This window comes from Mus pahari, chromosome X, assembly GCF_900095145.1.
Source record: "Mus pahari chromosome X, PAHARI_EIJ_v1.1, whole genome shotgun sequence".
Classification (NCBI taxonomy): domain Eukaryota; kingdom Metazoa; phylum Chordata; class Mammalia; order Rodentia; family Muridae; genus Mus; species Mus pahari.
In genome coordinates this window covers 41943417-41962797 of record NC_034613.1, presented here as the reverse complement: position 1 = coordinate 41962797, position 19381 = coordinate 41943417, and the positions used below count along the sequence as shown (strand labels likewise).

Here is a 19381-nt window from a genome sequence, read left to right as displayed (position 1 = left end):
TAACTAGGTGGCCACTTCTACATACAAGCCATAGCTTGCAGTGTCTACAGAGTACAGAGCAATGTGCAGCAACTGGTACATGGAACAGTTTAGGCAATCCCCTCACAGAACTGCTCCACAGCGTGACGAATAGAATGGCTCTGTGACTTTTCTACAAAGTGATGCTCCCCCTTCCATAAGATGGTGCTTATAACTTGCCAGTTTTTAAACTTTCTACTTTGTCAAAAACTGCAGGGTGTTTACCTGGTCTCAAAAAAAGAAAACAAAAACAAAAACAAAAACAAAACAAACAAAAAACCACCAACAACCCATGATTTGTATTTTACAGTATACATTGGTGTTGGATTTTTGTGCACTATAAATGTACTCAGTCTGAAATGTGTTGGCCCTGAAATGTCTCTAGGATTCCAGAAATTTCAGTTTGATGTGGAGTTGCTACTGGCATTAGCACATTGTGCATGGGAAGTTGATGGTGAGGGCACTCAGTCCTTGACTCCCCACTACTTTTCCACTGATTATGGCATGCATCTCCTTTTTTTTTTAACCTTAAAAGGGGAACATGACTGTCCACGCTCCTTTATCTACATAAAAGATAGATCTCGAATATACAGATTGTGTAGCTCTCTTACAGGGCTTCCCACGCTGACCTAACTTTAAAGATAACATCTGTCAAAGCAGGAGCTTAACATATTCAGCCCCACCCCTCTCCTCTCCTGAACTCAACACCAGTTTGCTATTGGATTCTTAGGTAAAAAAGTCGAATGGCAGACTAACAAGTTTTCCTTCTATGTATTGTCACTATGAAGACTATGCTAATGCCGTTACTGTACTAATGCTGATTGGCACACACATGCGGTGTAGCCATGTTCTTTAGTATGTATGTCTTTGGTAGCTGGAATAACTGACGAAAACTCTCTGTGGGGATGGGCTGCATAACCCCCCTTGCCCTTGAGATTCTGAATGGTTCTAAATCTTTCCAGTTGAGATGGTTAAGCTCTGTATCTCCCCACTAAAGTCAAAGTTTGCATGTCATTTTTATCAGTACCTTAAAACAATACTGGAGCTCATTAAAATCAACCGTGGGCACAAGAAGAGCAGCCTTCATTTAGGAGGAACTTCCCCCCTGTGCTGTTCTGGAAATGAGCCCAATGCTGAGAGGAAGCGTTTTTTTCCTGCCTAGGTTTCCTCTAATAATTTCTGCAAAAGAGCACTGGAGGAGGTGCCTGCCTGCGTGTATACAGCAGACCCTGGGTGAATGAGTCAGACTGGCTGCAGCCAGTTTAAAATTGCCTTAAATAATATTTATTGACCACTTAGCATGACTTGATTCTGTGCCATTGTGGCGGGCCCTAAAGAAGTGAGTCCGTGACGGGCGGTGGTGGCGCACACCTTTAATCCCAGCACTTGGGAGGCAGAGGCAGGCGGATTTCTTAGTTCAAGGCCAGCCTGGTCTACAAAGTGAGTTCCAGGACAGCCAGGGCTACACAGAGAAACCCTGTCTCGAAAAACCAAAAAAAGAAGTGAGTCCATGTGCCTCTGCAATTCTTACAGTATGGAGATGGCCAAGAGAACAGACTATCAAATGCTTGAGCTAAAGTACTGTGAGTGTGTGTGTGTGTGTGTGTGTGTGTGTATATATATATATATATATATATATATATATATATATATATATATATATATATATATACCAACTCCAAGGGACTGTAGCTCTGAAAGGCTTGAATCCTATTCCTAAGGGTTCACAGTGGGACCACAATACTGCGGGGGTTAGTCTCAGTCACTTAATAACCTGTCATGGCCAACTGATTCCTACTTCAGGTGTCCTTTTTCCTCAGCAGGCTGATTTTGTTCCTGGTTTATGGCAACTGAAGCTGTGTACAAGAGTTTGGGCTCAGGGCTTCTATAAAACTGCCTGATAATCAGGACCTGACACTGATTTTGAAGGATGGCTGACTTGAATCCTTTGGCTGAATGCCTTTATCTACATAACACCAGCAGCAATATTAGTAACTAATACTTTTCTAGTATTACCTTCTAAGCCCCTCAGCTTCAAAGGTCACAGGAGCCTCTATTCCCTCCATAGATGTGTAGGTTCCCGAGTCGGAAGTCACTGAGCTATCAGTTGTATTATTTCTGAGTTGAAACACAGAGCATGTTGTGTTCTACATTTTGTGTTGACCAATAAAAAGGCAGGGAAGAAACACTGGATTTCCAGGTCAAGAGATTATAGGAAACATCATCTGAAGAGCGAGACATAAACCATAGCAACCACAGAGAGTCTGTTTAGAAGATTCCTTGCCTGTTTCTGATGCCATGGGTGTGAGATTTCCACTCTGAACTCCCAACTACCCATTCTGGCATTGGAAGAAGGAATACATCCATGTCCTATCACTGGCATCAGATGCCTACCCTCAGGGAATGGCAGGTTGGCATGAAATTTCACATATAAATAATAGAAATAATAATAAGAAATAATAGAAATAATAGAAAGACTTAGAACCCTGAGAAATACCATATGAGTAAGAAGGGATTCCTGGAAGGGAAGTTAGGTAGCCTGAGTTTGTTAATAAATTGGCAAACTAGTGTGCATGTAACTTAGAGAGATAATATCCTCCATGCCCCCTACCACTGCCCTGGACTACCTCATGTGCACACTCCAGAGGGCTTTCTCCAAAAGTTCTCTCCACCTCAAAAACACTTGGAGTATTAATGAGCCACAACTTACAACGTAATTTTTAGAATGCAAAATTAGAGGTGGTGGAAAGGTGGCGTAAAGCTTTTCATGATGCCAAGCAATTGAGTGGATTCTGGGTAAAGACTGGTGAGCACAGGTCATAAAGCTTGGAATTTCACATCTTGTTAAAAAAAAAAAAAACCTCAAGTTTTCTCACTGGTTGCAAAACCCTTTTGATTTATGTGGGGCTTTGGGAAAGAGGGGAATTGCTTTTTCAAAGTGTTAATACCCCCCATGATGGATTATGTGAAGAATGCCATCTTGAATATGAATTTAGACATATTAGAAGTCTTTCTTTTCCATAAAGGAAAAAAATCGAATCATTGTCTGCTCTGCATGTCACCATGTTTCAGTTTTAGTGAAGGGCATTTGTGTTCTGATGAGGTTTCCCATGTCACAGATAGATAGGCCCACTGCTAATTAGCTAGAGATGGGAGATCAATTTATAAAAATGTTACTTTATACACAGAGAACTGTTCTCTTGGGTGAAGAACAGCTAGAACCTCTTCAAGAGGAGCAGAATACAGCCATGTGTTCCTTAAAGACTGGGAAATGTCTTAAGCCAAATCAAGAGGAACAAAATTTTACCATACCTATAGCTTGCTTCTGATATTTTTCCTGTTTCCACACCTTCCCTTGGTTTTAGAGTAATGAAGCGTGATAGAAAAACAGGAATTGTAGTTGGTGGTCCTAAGTAAACTGAATGGACGGTAGGGGGTATACATGTGATTGAGTCATTAATGCTGAAAGTCAGGTCCCCATGCTCAGCTAAAAAGGTCTAAAGTAAGTGCTTTGATCCTCTTAGTGCAAGTAAATAACAAAGTCCAAGCAAGCAAGATGACTTGCAGTTCAAACAACATTAATATGTAAGCCTAGGCTAAATAAAAGTACAGTAAATTGAATTAAAAGCAAATACGCCTCTGATGGGACTCGCAGTTGCTGTTTGAATTGATTTTCTTGTGTGCCTCATATATTGGCAGTCCCCAAAGAGGAGTTCCATAAGCGCTGTGATCAGCAGTGGCAGCGGCCTCATTAAAGAGTGGGGCTTCGCGAGGGGAGTGCTTTGAAGCGGGTGGACGCTCATTCAAATGTTCTGGTTTTGGTACATTTGCCACAACAGTCTTGTGGCTTTGTAGTCAAGCTTTATCTAGTGAAAAAAGTGAGCCATCACATTTTCAGATAGCGAGCTACACAGAGCATTGATACCCATGATTTCGTTTCATTGTCTTCCCAGCACTGGAAGTCTCAAATGATGTAGATGCTGAACCTCCACTTTACCCTTTCAAGCTAATACTCTGGGCCCATCATTTGCCTTCCTTCACCCAAGAATCCAAGTGGGACAGGACCAATTCTGTCCTGTCCAGAGCTATGGGACGACTGAAACTTACTATGGCCACTTAAGGGAGCATCTATTGAGCAGCAAACCAACCTGGAAGATCTCATTCCCACCAAATAAGTTACGTTGTTTTTGTCAAAGATAGAACTCACATATTATAGTTGTCCAAGATGAAAATGCAGCCTAGGCATGCATTGTACTACACTATCTAGATTGGTGTAGCATACTCTATGACGCTTAGACAACAACAGATGTTTTTAAGGGCCTCCTCTTCCCCTGCTTCTAAAGTGCAGGGCTTGGATCAGATTCACTGCTGCTGTGGTTTCTTCTCGCTGGGACAATGCCAAGCTTCAGTAACTTACAACTTAGGTTCTTATTGCAGAATAAGTAAATGGTGAAACAAGGAGGAAACTGTGGTTGTTGCTTTTTGCTGGCTTCCATTTTAATACCCGTGATCTTCCTAACTTCCTTTTAAAGAGGCCTTCTGCATGAGAAGTCAGGCACGGCAGCTGACTATAACCAGATCTTAAAAGCTCCATCACCAGTACAAGATGGTATATCTGCTACTAAATAGTGACATCTAGTGGCTTTTCAATACCAAGGGCTATGATACACATTTTCTTGTTAACCCCCTACCCCACAAGCTTGACTGCTTTGGCTGCCTTCATTCAATACTCTTTCATTAATCACTAACTTTATGTCAGACATTATGCTAGGCCCAGAGGAGCTCATATTGATAAACAATACATATTCTCTACTCTGCAAATGGGGAGTCAGTAAAATCACTAGACAATCATAGCATACTGTAGTGAATGTTCCAATAGCAGCTTCCCAGGACAGCCATGGCAGAGGCAGGGAGCTTAGTTTGTCCTGAAAGGTTTCATGGAGTGGAAAACCTGAGTCGAGTTTTGAAGTGGTTGTTGTTGGCTTTTTAAAAGGTGGTTTATGAAGGACAAATCTATGTCATCTGAATGAGTGGGTACACTATATACAAAGGCAGGGGCCTTGTAGAGTCGTTGACCATGATAAACCTGAAAAATGAAAAGTATTTTTATATCCTTGAAGCATAAAATATAGAATGGAATTTCTCAACTGTTGCCATTTGGGGGAATGAATGATTCTTTGTCTTAATGGTGCTTGGCCTTGTAGAATGCTTAGTGAGATTCTAAATTTGACCCATTGAAACCCAATCCTAAATTCTCCTTCCAGTTGTACCTGTCAAAACATCATTTTTTTTTCAACTGTCAATACTCCCGAGTTAGCACAGTGAAGGGTGTGCTAGTTGGGGATTAGGCTGGACAAAAAGAAAGCTGGGCTATGTGTAATGCAGAAGACCTGGACTTTTTTTTTAATTACTTTCTATATTTACATTTCAAATGTTATCACCTTTCCTGGTTTCCCCTCCGAAAACCCCCTATGCCCTCCCCCTGCCCCTGCTCACCAACCCACTCACTCCTGCTTCCTGGCTCTGGCATTCCCCTACACGGTGGCATAGAGCCTTCACAGGACCAAGGGCCTCTCCTCCCCTTGATGACCAACTAGGCCATCCTCTGCTACATATGCAGCTAGAGCCATGAATCCCACCATGTGTACCCTTTGATTGGTGGTTTAGTCCCAGGGAGTTCTGGGGGTACTGGTTAGTGCATATTGTTGTTCCTCCTTTGGGACTGCAAACCCCTTCAGCTCCTTGGGTACTTTCTCTAGCTCCTTCACTGGGGACCCTGTGCTCTGTCCAATGGATGGCTCTGAGCATCCACGCTGTATTTGTCAGACGCTGGGAGAGCCTCTCAGGAGACAGCTATATCAGGCTCCTGTCAGCAAGCTCTTGTTGACATCCACAGGAAAGGACTTACTGCAGAAAGGCAGGTCAGATGTATTTCATGTGAGACTGTGGAAGTATCATGGGACTAGGTGCATAAAAGTCCCCTGGAATGCTGCTGTAGCCTCAATCCAATAGAGAAGTGATAAGGGTCTGCCACCTACTAAGATTCAGGATCAGCAGGATTTAGGGAATTGTTTAGATATAAATAATTCCTGAGGCAAAGGAATCATAGATTACCCCCGAGTTCCCCACTTAAACAGATTTTTCAATGGATTCTCTTGTCTCCATGATGCCTTAACAATGACAAGATATTGTATGTGTGGAGCAGGCTCACAGTACGGTAAGCCCAACAAGATGGAACATACTCATATACAAATTATGTGAAGTGAGCTTGTTCATCATAGACTGGCAGCAAACACCGATAGCAGCCAGGATCCATTGTGAGCTAGTCTTCCAAGGACTAAGAAATCTACCTGGGGTGCACAGGGTTTCAAATGTACATGCTGGAGAGGCAGATGTGATGATGGTGGTGCATGCTTGTAATCTGACTACCAATGAGGCTGAGGCAGGAGGATTGTGAGTTCCTGCTCGGTCTGGACTATATAGTGAGTTCCAGAGCAGCTTGAGCATTTTAGTGAAACTATCTATCCATCTATCTATCTATCTATCTATCTATCTATCTATCTATCTATCTATCTATCTACCTCACTTAGACCACAGTAAAAGACCCCAAATTCAGCCCTGGGTTTTATGTCTGGAAGAGAATGGGTGTCATGCACAAATGATTGAAGTACATTGAAATTCTAGGGTAAAGGAAGAAAATTTGGTCAATTCTTCCCTAACTCCAGATGTTGTGTTCCTTAGGAAGGACAGGAACAAGGCTGGGACTAAGGACAAGAGCAAGGCTGGGGCTATTTTAGGTGGTTCTTTCGTTTCTCAGAATATTGCATTCCAAGCACATTCTGCAGTTATCTCAAAATCTACAAGCAAGAAACATGGGAAGACTGGGTTAATCCAAGGCCACCTGGAGGGCAGCTGTCTTGAAATAGGAGGTGGCCAGCTGTAGGCTGCCTGCCTTGTGCCACTAGAAGTACCATGGGCCTACACATGCCCTGAATGACAAACAGGCATTCTATTAACCCAGGAAACTGATGGAGAGTCATAACTCCAATTTCACAATGTGAAACCTGTTCATTTTAATTAAGTGACCTGTTTGGTGGCAAGACAATACTGTCCAATTATTACTGAGTGAAACCAACTGTGTATGATTTTCCTGGGGATGAGCTTGGCTTGCTCTTTGAAAATTAAACCAGTCTGTTTCACAGTACCAGTTGGGTTCATATCAATCTGAAGGGAGATTTCTAGCAAATACCACAGACCTGCAACACTTTGTTCTATTTTAATCAGTGCCTGGATGCAGACATTGCCAACAAGAAGAAAATATGCTGGCAGTACAGGGGGATATAATCAGAATCTAGATGCATTTTTGAGAGGATTGGGGTTTCCTTTAAAAGGAAGAAATTAAGCAAAGTCACCAGCATCCTACATCCATCCAGGACGACTGGAATTCAGAAGTCCTCATCAGTTTCCTGGGTTAATAAATGTCTGATCATTCAGTGCACCTGTAGACCCATGATGCCTCGAGGGTCACAAGGCAGTTCAAGGCTGACCACCTTCTATTGTGGGGCCAGAAAGATAGCTCAGTAGGTAAAGGCACTTACTGACAAGTCTAATGGCATGAGTTTAATCCCTAGGGACCACATGGTCCAAGTACCCTTCCAATTCCTCCTCCTGAAAACTGTCCTCTGACTTCCACACAGGTGCCATAGGTATGCACCTGGCACAGGTACATGCATTCATGCACAGATACACAGAGGTAAACAAACAAATAAAAATAAATAAACACATACATACATATGTGGTGTGTATGTGAAAAATAGAAAAAGTCTCTTTGCTATATCAGTGGTTTGCCATGGCCACCAAAAGGCTAACTGCAATTTGATCTGAGGACACAGGAACAGAAATGCTGTCAGATGAGGGAAGCTGCTCCTTCCTGACATTTGTTAGATCATGCCCAGAGGCCATGTTCAAATAAATTGGAATCTAATCAGAGGTAAACAACAGGCTGGTAAGGACCTTAAAGTAATACAGGGAATAAGGAACAAGCAAAGAGCATAAAGAGAAGCTTTGGGTCCATAAAGCTGCCATCAGATGCCTAACTCAAGATTGCTTGTCTGAATGTGTAAGTCTACTCCAAGCCCTCAAAATTATCCTCCAGAAACCTAAGAAGCACCTTTGATGTAAGCTCCCTCTCCCTCTCCATTGATTTTTGTCTTTGTGATAGATGCCTATGAATCCCATGCTATGGCACCTACATCCTGACTCAACCTGACCACCAAACCCTCTCCAGTTCCTGCCAGGCTCCTCTGCTGCCCACTATTTTTCCACGAAACCGGCTGCTTTGCACTTCTCTTTCAGTCATTGTTCTTTCCCTCCTGTCTCTTCTTCCTTTGTCTCATTCTTCCTTTAGGTGAACCTAAAGATGTCATCGGGGTGCTATCTTCACGTTCTGTCCTTGCTTCCATTTGCTAGCCTGTATGTTGTCCTGGGTTCTCCAGATTCCTCCATGGTTCTCTCTGCTTCTCTTGGGCCTTTCTCCACAGCCAGAGCACAGTAGGTACCCAGAGGAAGCAAGTACACACTGCTGGAATATCTATCCATGTGTCTGGATTTATTGGCTTCCTCCAAGTCACTTATTGGCTATTTCTTTTCAAGTTCTTCTGTCAGAATATTAAAGACCCTACATCATTAGTCTGGCAAAACCTCCAAGGTATTATTTTATGTTTGTTCATGTGGATACTCAAGCACATGTGTGTATGAGTGCCAAGAAGTCAATGTCTATGACATTTAAGGCAGGGTCTCTCAGTAAATCTGGATCTCATTGACCGGTCTCATCTGACTGTCCAGTGAATAGTTCCACCCATTTCTGCCTCTACAGTTGTGGAATTACAGACACATTCCACTACACCTGGATTTTTATGTGGATTCCGGGGGTCTGAACTCAGGTCCTCAGGTTTGCATGGCAAGCACTTTACCAGCTGATCCTTCATCGTGGACCCCAATGGAGTGTGTTTACATAGTTTCCAACCTCTGTCACACAAGGTAACTTCAGAGGCCAATGAACATTCCATCTGCACATTCTCAGCTGCATTAGGTGCTCTCAGTTGAGCCCTTAGGTCACTAAGACAATTTCCCCTGGAAGGACTGGGCACCTCTCTCTCTCTCTCTCTCTCTCTCTCTCTCTCTCTCTCTCTCTCTCTCTCTCTCTNTGTGTGTGTGTGTGTGTGTGTGTGTGTGTGTGTAGCAGCAGTAATATTATAGTATTACAGTATGGAAATTAAGATTGCTCCCTCTGTCCATGTCCTCATTTTATCCTGGAGACATTTGATGCAGAAGCTTATGAAATTCCCACATGTATGTGATATGAGGGACTTTCTCCCTCTTTGCTGCCTTTTAACTCTTTTCCTCTGTGGTTAATACTATTAAAATAATGACCCAGACACTCCTCCTGGTGGTCGGCTCTATCTGGTCTGAAAGGATAAGCTTGGAGGAGGGAAAGCCACAAACTTGCACTGTGGTGCACTCTAAAATGTGACAAAAGATGTCAGCATAGATTTAAACCAGCAGAACAAAAAGGGTGAGAGGGCTGTCAGCTAGTCATGAAGGGGACTGCATTGTGAGTGTTAACTACCCCCCCCACCTAACCCCTGCCCAAGAGTCCCCATTACAGTGTATGACTGCCAAAACTGGTTAAAAGGTTAATCCAAATGTGTCACTGGATTAAATACATTTCTTTTTTTCCCCTAACAATCAGGGTAATTGGCACTAAAATCTTGCCTTGTAGTTTGCATAAAGGCTCCATAAATAACCTCTGAATGAACACAAGAATGAATGAAAAGCAAAAGAGTGGGAGGAGAGAGTCCATGGATATAGTGCTTATCTGAATTCCTAAAGGATGCTGAGAAGCAGAAACTGCTACTCTGCAGTAATGGGCATTTTCACAGATACATCTTAATGGAGTTGGTGGCATCTCAGTGATGACATCAGTTATGTTGTAGAATAGGTTCAGAGAGAGAAATGAAGATACTTTTGGTCTATCCTTCATTCCTACTCCCAGATTCTGTGCTCGATGGTTGTTGATTCCATGAAAATGTATAACGTGGTTTTAAAAAATAAAGAATGCCTTCCTGTGGTTATTTATAAGGCATTTGTGATATGATCAAGAGTTTTTTCTGTGATGAGGCATGTCTCCAGCCCTGTCCTCCCTCATACTTGAAATGGTTCCTTAAATAAGCATTTAAAGGACTGCAAAGATCCTGTTTTGAATCAGGCACATCGGCTAAAGTGCAAATTTGGAATGTGTGGCACAGTTATAGAAACACAAGGCAGAATCTGCATTCTAGAAAACACTTTAAGTAGAGATACAAATAAGGCACTATAATTCCATATGAGAAGTCTAAGTATAGAAGTGTTATGGCAACACAGGGCAAGAAGGAATGCCAGTAGGCTTGGCTTTCTACTTGAACTAGACTTGAAAGGAATATCATCTAGTCAAAGGCAGATGACGCACTGCTGGTACCACATGACAGAGACATACCAGAAGGCCATGAGTCTGTCCAATAGGCCAGGTAGTTGAGAAGCTCCTCTTTGGGTCCTTCTCAGAAAACAGCCACAATTCCTTCAGACAAAAATGACAAAATCAGAAAAGTTGCCAGCCATTCTCTGAGTTTCCTTTAAGAACTATGAATGCTCAGTATTTATTGTCGCTTTCCTACCACAAATATACTCCTGCAATGACCTCATCCTTCATCCACACGAGAATGGTAATTCATATCTCACAAGAAGCACAATTGTGGGAGAATTTCTCTCTTTGATCATGCCTAACCACATAGACCTTGATGCATCTGGGGTGTTGGCCCCAAGTATAGATATGCTATGTATGTGTTTGAGTGTGTCAGTCAGTAAGTTCAAGTACCCATTAGACTGCTGTTTATGCAGAGAACTTTATCTATTTAACTCAAAAGGAAACACAACCATCAAGCAAAGACTCCACTGTTCTTATATCTGTTTGTTGGTTCAGTGAATGAAGAAAAGGGATATTTTGGAACCTGGGGACAGTATGGTGTAAGCAAAGACTGAAAGGAAAGTAGATGCTTGCATATATGCCATTGGCAGCTACATGCCTATTTTAGTCCTTGACTAACCACTGTATTTATTTCTAGGGGCCCTGGGATGCTCTGCCTGTCTCTGCCATTTTTTCCAACATATGGGCCATGATATTCTGGCAATAACTAGAAAAGAGAGTATCATGTCAATAGTTTTAATGTGATTTTTCTTTTTTTCCTTAACATTACCAGATTAGACCATGTTATTGGAGAAATGTTTGTACATTGTTCATAAGAAACATTGGCATTTTAGCTCCTTTATCAACTCCATTTCACCCTCATAAGTCATTTGCTTCAATTGAGTCCCCATTTTTCGATTTATTTAATTAAAATTTTAGGGTTTTAGAGTATAAAATAAAAATGGGTTGCATACTGGACCAATAACTGGGAAGAGAACAAAGTAGGGCAAAACATGACAAAGTTGTTATCCAAAGTCTTTTTCATGCCTGCTGTGGATACAGTGTCAGGAAATTAGATACCTGGTCAGACTCACTGGATATAAAGAAGGGACCACAACATAGTTCACAGGACTGATGTCACCACCAGATCCCTGTCATTCCTTTGTTGTTTTCCTTAATGACCATGAATATCACCTATGCCACACACCTTCCTGACTACACTTATGTCAGGCACACTTCTGACTATTGTCCTTTATGCTTTATCCGTAGGAACTTCCATTACATTACTATCCTGAGAGACCCAGTGTCACGGTACTTGAGCGAATGGAGGCATGTCCAGAGAGGAGCAACATGGAAAGCATCCCTGCACGTCTGTGATGGAAGGCCCCCAACCTCTGAAGAATTGCCCAGCTGCTACACCGGTGATGACTGGTCTGGATGCCCTCTCAAAGAGTTCATGGACTGTCCCTATAATCTGGCCAACAACCGCCAAGTTCGCATGCTATCTGACCTGACTCTAGTGGGCTGCTACAACCTCTCTGTCATGCCTGAAAAGCAAAGAAACAAAGTCCTTCTGGAAAGTGCCAAATCCAACCTGAAGCACATGGCGTTCTTTGGCCTCACAGAGTTTCAGCGCAAGACCCAGTACCTGTTTGAGAAGACCTTCAACATGAACTTTATTTCGCCGTTTACCCAGTATAATACCACTAGGGCCTCTAGTGTTGAGATCAATGAGGAAATCCAAAAGCGTATTGAGGGACTGAATTTTCTGGATATGGAGTTGTATAGCTATGCGAAAGACCTCTTTCTGCAAAGGTATCAGTTCATGAGGCAGAAAGAACATCAGGATGCCAGGCGGAAGCGTCAGGAGCAACGCAAATTTCTGAAGGGAAGGTTCCTTCAGACCCATTTCCAGAGTCAGGGTCAGGGTCAGGGTCAGGGTCAGAGCCAGAGCCAGAGTCCAGGTCAGAATCTGAGTCAGAATCCAAATCCCAACCCAAATCAGAACCTGACTCAGAACCTGACTCAGAACCTGACTCACAGTTCAAATCCCAATTTGACCCAGAGGGAGAACCGGGGAAGTCAAAAGCAGGGTTCAGGCCAGGGGCAGGGTGATAGCGGCACCAGCAATGGCACCAATGACTACATAGGGAGCGTAGAGACATGGCGCTAACTGGCTCTCAAAGGCTTGTGCACACTGCTTCCCAAAGCATCACCAAAAAGATGGCGTGTATCTTACAAGATGAAAATGTCCAAACACATCCTGCTTCCTTCATTTTGGAAGTTTAAAAAAAAATGTGTAGACGTTGCCTTTACAGTTGCCTTTTGATTCAGTGTTATGCTGTGTGTGGGTACAATGAATCTCAGTGTGTAATTAAATTGTCTGTTTTGGGATGAACTACTTCTGAAATCCAAGAGCCAAACCAGACTCACCAGAAATTGCAGTTTAGATATTTTAAGAAGTTCTTAAATTAGGTATGGGAGACACAAAGAAAACATGAAATGTGGCCGTTTAAACTTATTGCTAAGAAACAGACTTTAAGTGATTCCGGATACTCTGTTAAAACCCAATCTTGAAAGCACCCCCTCCCTGCAGGGAAGCATAAGTAAAAACATGAACAGAACTAAAAGACACTCAAAACTGTTCATTTCCTTGTTTTAACAAGGAGTCTATTTAAACAGAGAAACAACTGATGATAAATTTTGCCAAATTGTAGAAAATAAACAATTTCTCACTTAAATGTAGGTGGGTTTATGTAAAAATAATGGCTTTTCAAATAGATCGGGATTCATGTCTTGTAACTTAACAGATGTTTAAAATTTAGAAGTTTTCTACCTTCTGCTGATTAAAAGGTTTTAAACAGGGTATATCTCATATTAACAAAGCATTTTTTTCCAAATGGAATACCAATGGAAAGATCCAGTTTCCAGATGGTTTCTGGGCACTGTAATTCCAACAATTTCGATCTTTTTGGCGCTGCTTCTCATTCACTTTAAGGCTTCTCCGAGTTGTGCTCATTCCAAATGAATCCATGTATAGAATTTTTCTTCATCATCTAAACAGCGTGATGCTAAATCTCTTGTGGTATTTAATCCTGGACTAAAGTCAGGACTTTCTATAGAATTGTCTTATCAATGTCTGTGTAATAAGGTCCTTAAGAAGAACTCTCAAACAGGATAATTTGTCTCTTAATATTGCTGAAGTTGTTATTCTTCATCAGATTGAACTGAACCTGAATGTGAACTGTTAATTATCTTGTTTATTGTAATGTTTCCAGTTTGGCTGGCTATTTCTGGCCCATGGTTCTTTTCTTGTCTTGACAGATTTGTACACAATAATAAGAGCAAAAAATTTTCTCAAAGACAACAGTAGACTAATCATTAAGATAGCCAGAGTTGCTCAATAACACCAAAAGCTGTCGCTTGATAATTGAAGTGAACACTTCTACCAGGATTTTGTTTGTGAAAGATCAAAAATGAAGAATGTTCTGCAGCAAAGCTAAGTGTCAGGGACATGCAAGTTGAGGAGAATAGTTTTATAGTCTACATCTGTGAATATAGTATTTTGATGGTTTCAATTACAAATGGAACAAAGGAAGAATTATATACACACTGTGTTGTGAAATATCATACTGCTTAGCAGTTTACACCTCATGGTTGTTGCTACACTTCTATAAGAGCTTACATTAATCCCTTGTCTTTCAATCAAACAAGGTGACCAGACAGAAGTGGTATTCATGCTTTCAAGAGGGACATGCTTAGAAGTATGATCATAAAGTCACATCTTTCATAGTCTGCCCAAGTGCATGACCTGGTTTCATCTGTAATAATATGGCCACAAGTTTGGCAAGAAGTTGAGTATCTGGCTCTAAAGAGATTTTCTTGACTCTGAGCTCTGTGACAATATTTACAGCTTTTGTTTTGTGGTATTGCAGTGTTGAGAATGATGATACCTAAAAAACAAAAACAAAAACAAAAAAATGACAAAAAACAAAAACAAACAAAAAACTGGAAGGAATTTTTAAAAGCACATCTTGAAGTCAAAGTATTTTAGAATGAACGTATTTGGTGTACATTGTGTTCTTGAAATATTCTGTAGATCACTATGGTATTTCAGTAATTTTAGTTTTAATTGAAAATGGTTGTTCTTAAAACTGACAGTGTTGGAAAGCAGGACGAAGTCTGAGCCAGTGGAAAAGCTCATTACAGAAAAAAAAAGTGTTATTGCTGTGGTGTGCATGGTTTGCAGAGATTAAGTGCATTTTCTCTGTCTCTACTGATTATTGTATATAGAGAATGTTATAAATATACATTTTTGTCATCATCATGTAAATCCCACAATTTCAAACTGTAAACATCTGTTCAGTGGTGTAGCTTTACAAACTGTTCACTGATTTTTGTGTAATTTAACAATAGATGTGAAATAAAGTTTCAATTGCAGGCTGTGAGTAATTTCATGATTTCAAGGTTTATAGCCAGTAGACATTGTGATACCATAAACAAACCAGAACAGGAATCGTTTCTAAGACAGTGTTTTACTTTACACTTGACAGCTAAGTGTGAAAATGAGATGGCACATTCTAATCCTCATGCTGAAATGGCCTTAATTTGGGATGCTTCTTCCTTGGAGGCCATGATTTGAATAAAACAAAATTGTTCCTGAAATACAAGGTTTGCCATGCAAATGAAATGTACCCACATTCTCATTTAAAGGGTATTATAGTAGATGCTTTCATACATCATAGAATGCACAAAGGAAAAAAGACAGCACTCTTAATTACCTACTCCTTTTATCCACAAGAAAATGGTTAAAGGTAAGCATTAATATTTTGGCCTTGGTGTCTGGAGCGGTTAAGAGCACTGACTGCTCTTCTGGAGGTCCTGAATTCAATTCCCAGCATCCACATGGTGGCTCACAGCCATCTGTAATGAGATCTGATGCCCTCTTCTGGTATGTCTGAAGACACCTAGAGTGTGCTCATATAAATAAAATAAATTTAACAAAAACAAAAAAACAAACAAAAATATTTTGGCCTTGACCACAGTTTGCTCTAATGATATACAACATACACATTTTTCCCAAAGCCTTGGGGTGAGGACTGTGGGTAATACCAACTCTTGAGCAGTAATCAAGAGACCAACCTTGGGGCCTAGCTCAATTGTAGAATGTTTAACATGGTTTCCAATTCTAGCAACACACACACACACACACACACACACACACACACACACACACACAAAAGGTCACCAGAAGCTCTTCTTTGTAGGAAGGTCCCATGCTTCTTGGGGATGGGGGTGTGGATGCCTAAAATATCTTTGTCAGTTACTTCTTTATTGGAATTAATTTGACTTACAGTTTCACAGTATCCATCATGGTGTGGGAGACACAGCAGCACATACCAGGCATGGTAGCCAGAGCCAGAAACAGAGAGCACATCTTCAATGGCAAGCATGAAGCAGAGAGAAATGGAGACAGGCTTTTTAGATTTTTAATCTCAAAGCTCTCTCCCAGTGGCATAATTCCTCCAGCAAGGCTATGCTACCTATACCTCCCCTAACTAATGCCATCAACTGGGGATCAACGGTTCAAATACATGACACGATGGGGCACGTTTGTATTTAAACCACAACACTTAGTAGGTAAAGAATAGCTCCAATGTTTTTTCCTTTGAGAAGTATGGGTATATCTGAAGAGCAGGGTATACTCACTGAAATGGAAATCAGGTAGATCTCCTGTACACAGCTTCAGGGCACCATAGAAATGGTGTCCTGAGAAAATGGGCTATGTGAGACCGGAAGAGAGCTGAAATGAAGAAATAACTAGTTGACCTAGTTCCCAGAGGCTTTAGATCATCCTTGTGTATCAGTTACTTTCCCCATCACTGTGACCTCATAGATACATTTTAAAGGAGGAAAGATAATACATTTATGGTTTAAGGCTACAGTCCATCATGGTGGCAGAGCTGAGAGGTTCCTTGCTTATGTCTCCACAGTCAGGAAATAAAGATGGGACACAAAACCAGGACCAGGCTATAAATCTCAAGGTTCACCCTGACAGCTCCTAACTTCCTCCTCTGTTGGGCCTTGCCTCTCAAACATCCCACAGTATCCAAAAGCAACACTGGGAACCAGAGACCAAGTGGCCTAGCCTGGGCATCTGAGGGACATTTCACATTTAAACCGTCATACCCCCAGATTTATAACACAATAGCATTGGAAGAGGGGTTGAAGAGAAGAGTGATTTCCTTTCATGGGGGCGAAAAGAAGGCAAAAGAACAGCCCCACAGGTTTGGGAGAACCTGGTTATCAATGTGCACAGAACTCACTGCTTTCTGACATTGTCCTAATGACGTGGCTCCTTACACTAGCCTGCTGGGAAGGGCGAGTATAATGCATCAGTGAGTCAGGACTTTCTGCCCTCCTATCCTCACGGGGGGGGGGGTGAATGAAAGGAAGACTGCTTGTAGAGTATGCTAACAAACAAAAAAGGGTATGTCGACTCCCAGTGCTGTAACCAGGAACTTGGGTTTCTGATTATTTACACAGGGAGGAGGGAATATCTTCTCTCCTCCCTGTGTATATCTTGACGTTTCTCTCAAGGAATTGGACTTGAAGCACTAACATGGCAGCATGCATCCCTCAGATCCTCAAAGATACTCAAAGCCCAGGAACTTAAGGAGAAATTAAAGTGTTGTTGGAATGTAGTACAACCATTGCTTTGTTTGTTTTCTCTGGCTGCTTCTAATCTACAGCAGCAAGAGTTATTAAAACAGAGCTCGGGAGCCTGAAATATTTATTTGCTTGCCCTTTGGACAAGAGGTTGATTGACCCTGAAGCTATACAGCAAGTACAAATTCGGTATGTATTAAGAACTTAGCAGATTTTCTTAGAGTCTAAGAGAATAGAGGTGTGAATCAGATGACATGCTCCCCAAGCTGCATTTATTGAGTATAACATCAGGAGAGGGTTCCTCAGGCACACGAGTGAGGAGAAGGTGATTTTAACTAACAACCAAGGATGCGGAAGTCAGATGCTTTATCAAGGGGTACATACACTCAGGTCTTCAGTTGTGTCAGATGCTTACAAGATGTTCACCAGTTCTCGGATGTGTGGATAATTTGAACATCTGATGGTAAGAAATAAACTATGTGTATGTGAAGTAAACATAAACATACGGATTTTTGATAGGTAATTTCCCTATTTGAAATTACCTGTAAATGCCCCACTCATCCAAAAGAACTGCAAGTCTCTTGATACCTGTCACACTGAAATCCATCTACTCTTCTGCTCATCCAATCTTAGAGTCTAACTCCAATCTCTTCTACTCTTCTTGTCTCCCCATTCCTGTTTTCTCCCATCCCCTTTCTCTTTTTCCTCTCTTCTTGTCTGGCTTGTACAACCCTAAATAATATTCATTTTAAAAGATGTCATTTATTTTGTTCCACTCTGACTCCATTTTCCTTTCTTGAAGCTCACCCATGTCTCATGGTTTTCAATCCCAAATGGGACTATAGTGAATGGTTCCCCTCACCCTGCGCACTGACTGCTGCAGATGTTATAGGTTGAGAACAAAAGTTTCAGCCACACACTGTCTGGATTTGGTCCCAAGTTCTCCCCAGATGCCAACTCTAATATTTGAGAAGGTCATTCATCTCTCCATGCTTTCATTTCCTTCTCTACCAATGGAGAAAGCGATAGCCAACGCTTGAGGAATTCCTGTGTGAACCAAAATAACGGTCTACAAGACATTTATGAGAGTGACAGAAGTGCAGGGAGCCCTGCTTATACTTGTCAGCAGGGTTAGTACTACTCATAGCATGAAAGTTAAGTATCTGCCAAATGCCTCTGTCTTCTGAGATCAAGAAATCCTGAGCTGTGAAGCAGCCTGGCAGTATAGCTCTTATCTAGAATACACATGGGCCTGATTTGGCCTCAGCTCAGGGATGAATGAATAAATGAAATTAGAATAAAAAGTGAAAATGTTGGCAAGAAATTAGGCAAAAACACAGAATTTGCCCTATTGCGACTAAACTAAGAACCATTCTCTTGCTAGACGTGATGGTTTCTCATGCTTTACAATGTATAAAATATCAAATCTTCCCAGTATCTCAGCACTTGAGGGTCAGAGACAAGAGGATTGCTGAAATTTCAAGGCCAACCTGTGTAGTTACAGGTAATCATAAGCTAGAGAGTGAGACATGTTCTCATATCCCAAAACCTTTCTTAAGAATGACATCTAAGCTTTGAATGTAGCCAAAGACACAAAACATCCGGGAAGATCTTACCCACTAAATGCCAAGTAAAAATGAATGAACAGTAAAAATGAATTCTCTGATTACCCTACTTAATTTGGGACCTACTTTGTCATACTTCAGCAAAGGCAGCTTAGTGATTTCATTCTTTCCCCATCCATTTCTTTTTTTTTTTTAAAAGATTTATTTATTTATTATATGTAAGTACACTGTAGCTGTCTTCAGACACTCCACAAGAGGGCATCAGATCTTGTTACGGATGGTTGTGAGCCACCATGTGGTTGCTGGGATTTGAACTCTGGACCTTCGGACCTTCGGACCTTCGGAAGAGCGATCGGGTGCTCTTACCCACTGAGCCATCTCACCAGCCCCACCCCATCCATTTCTTTATCCAGCATCTCTGGAGGTCATGTTTATCTTATGAGGAGATCTGCCAGGGCTCCAAAGGTCTAGCTGCCTCTATAACAAGTCTGGCATGGTTCCTGGAATTCCTATACCCCCAAAGACACTATTCAGGGTGAAATATATAAAAGCAGGCATGGTGGTAGTGCATGCCTACAATCCTAGCACTCAGAAAGTAGAGGCAGAATTATCAAAACTATCTTTTGCT

At 41.5% G+C, this 19381-nt stretch overlaps 1 protein-coding gene across 4 annotated transcripts in view; it reads left to right on the top strand.

The window, feature by feature from the left end:
• Positions 1-14959, top strand: part of Hs6st2 (heparan sulfate 6-O-sulfotransferase 2) — a 280760-nt gene extending 265801 nt beyond the window's left edge. For all 4 annotated transcript variants that reach the window (XM_021188029.1, XM_021188028.1, XM_029534400.1 and 1 more), the window contains one exon: positions 11789-14959. In XM_021188029.1, coding sequence (XP_021043688.1) covers positions 11789-12692 — 904 coding nt within the window. In that variant the 3' untranslated portion in view covers positions 12693-14959. The remainder of the gene's footprint in view (positions 1-11788) is intronic.
• Positions 14960-19381: the final 4422 nt, after the last annotated feature.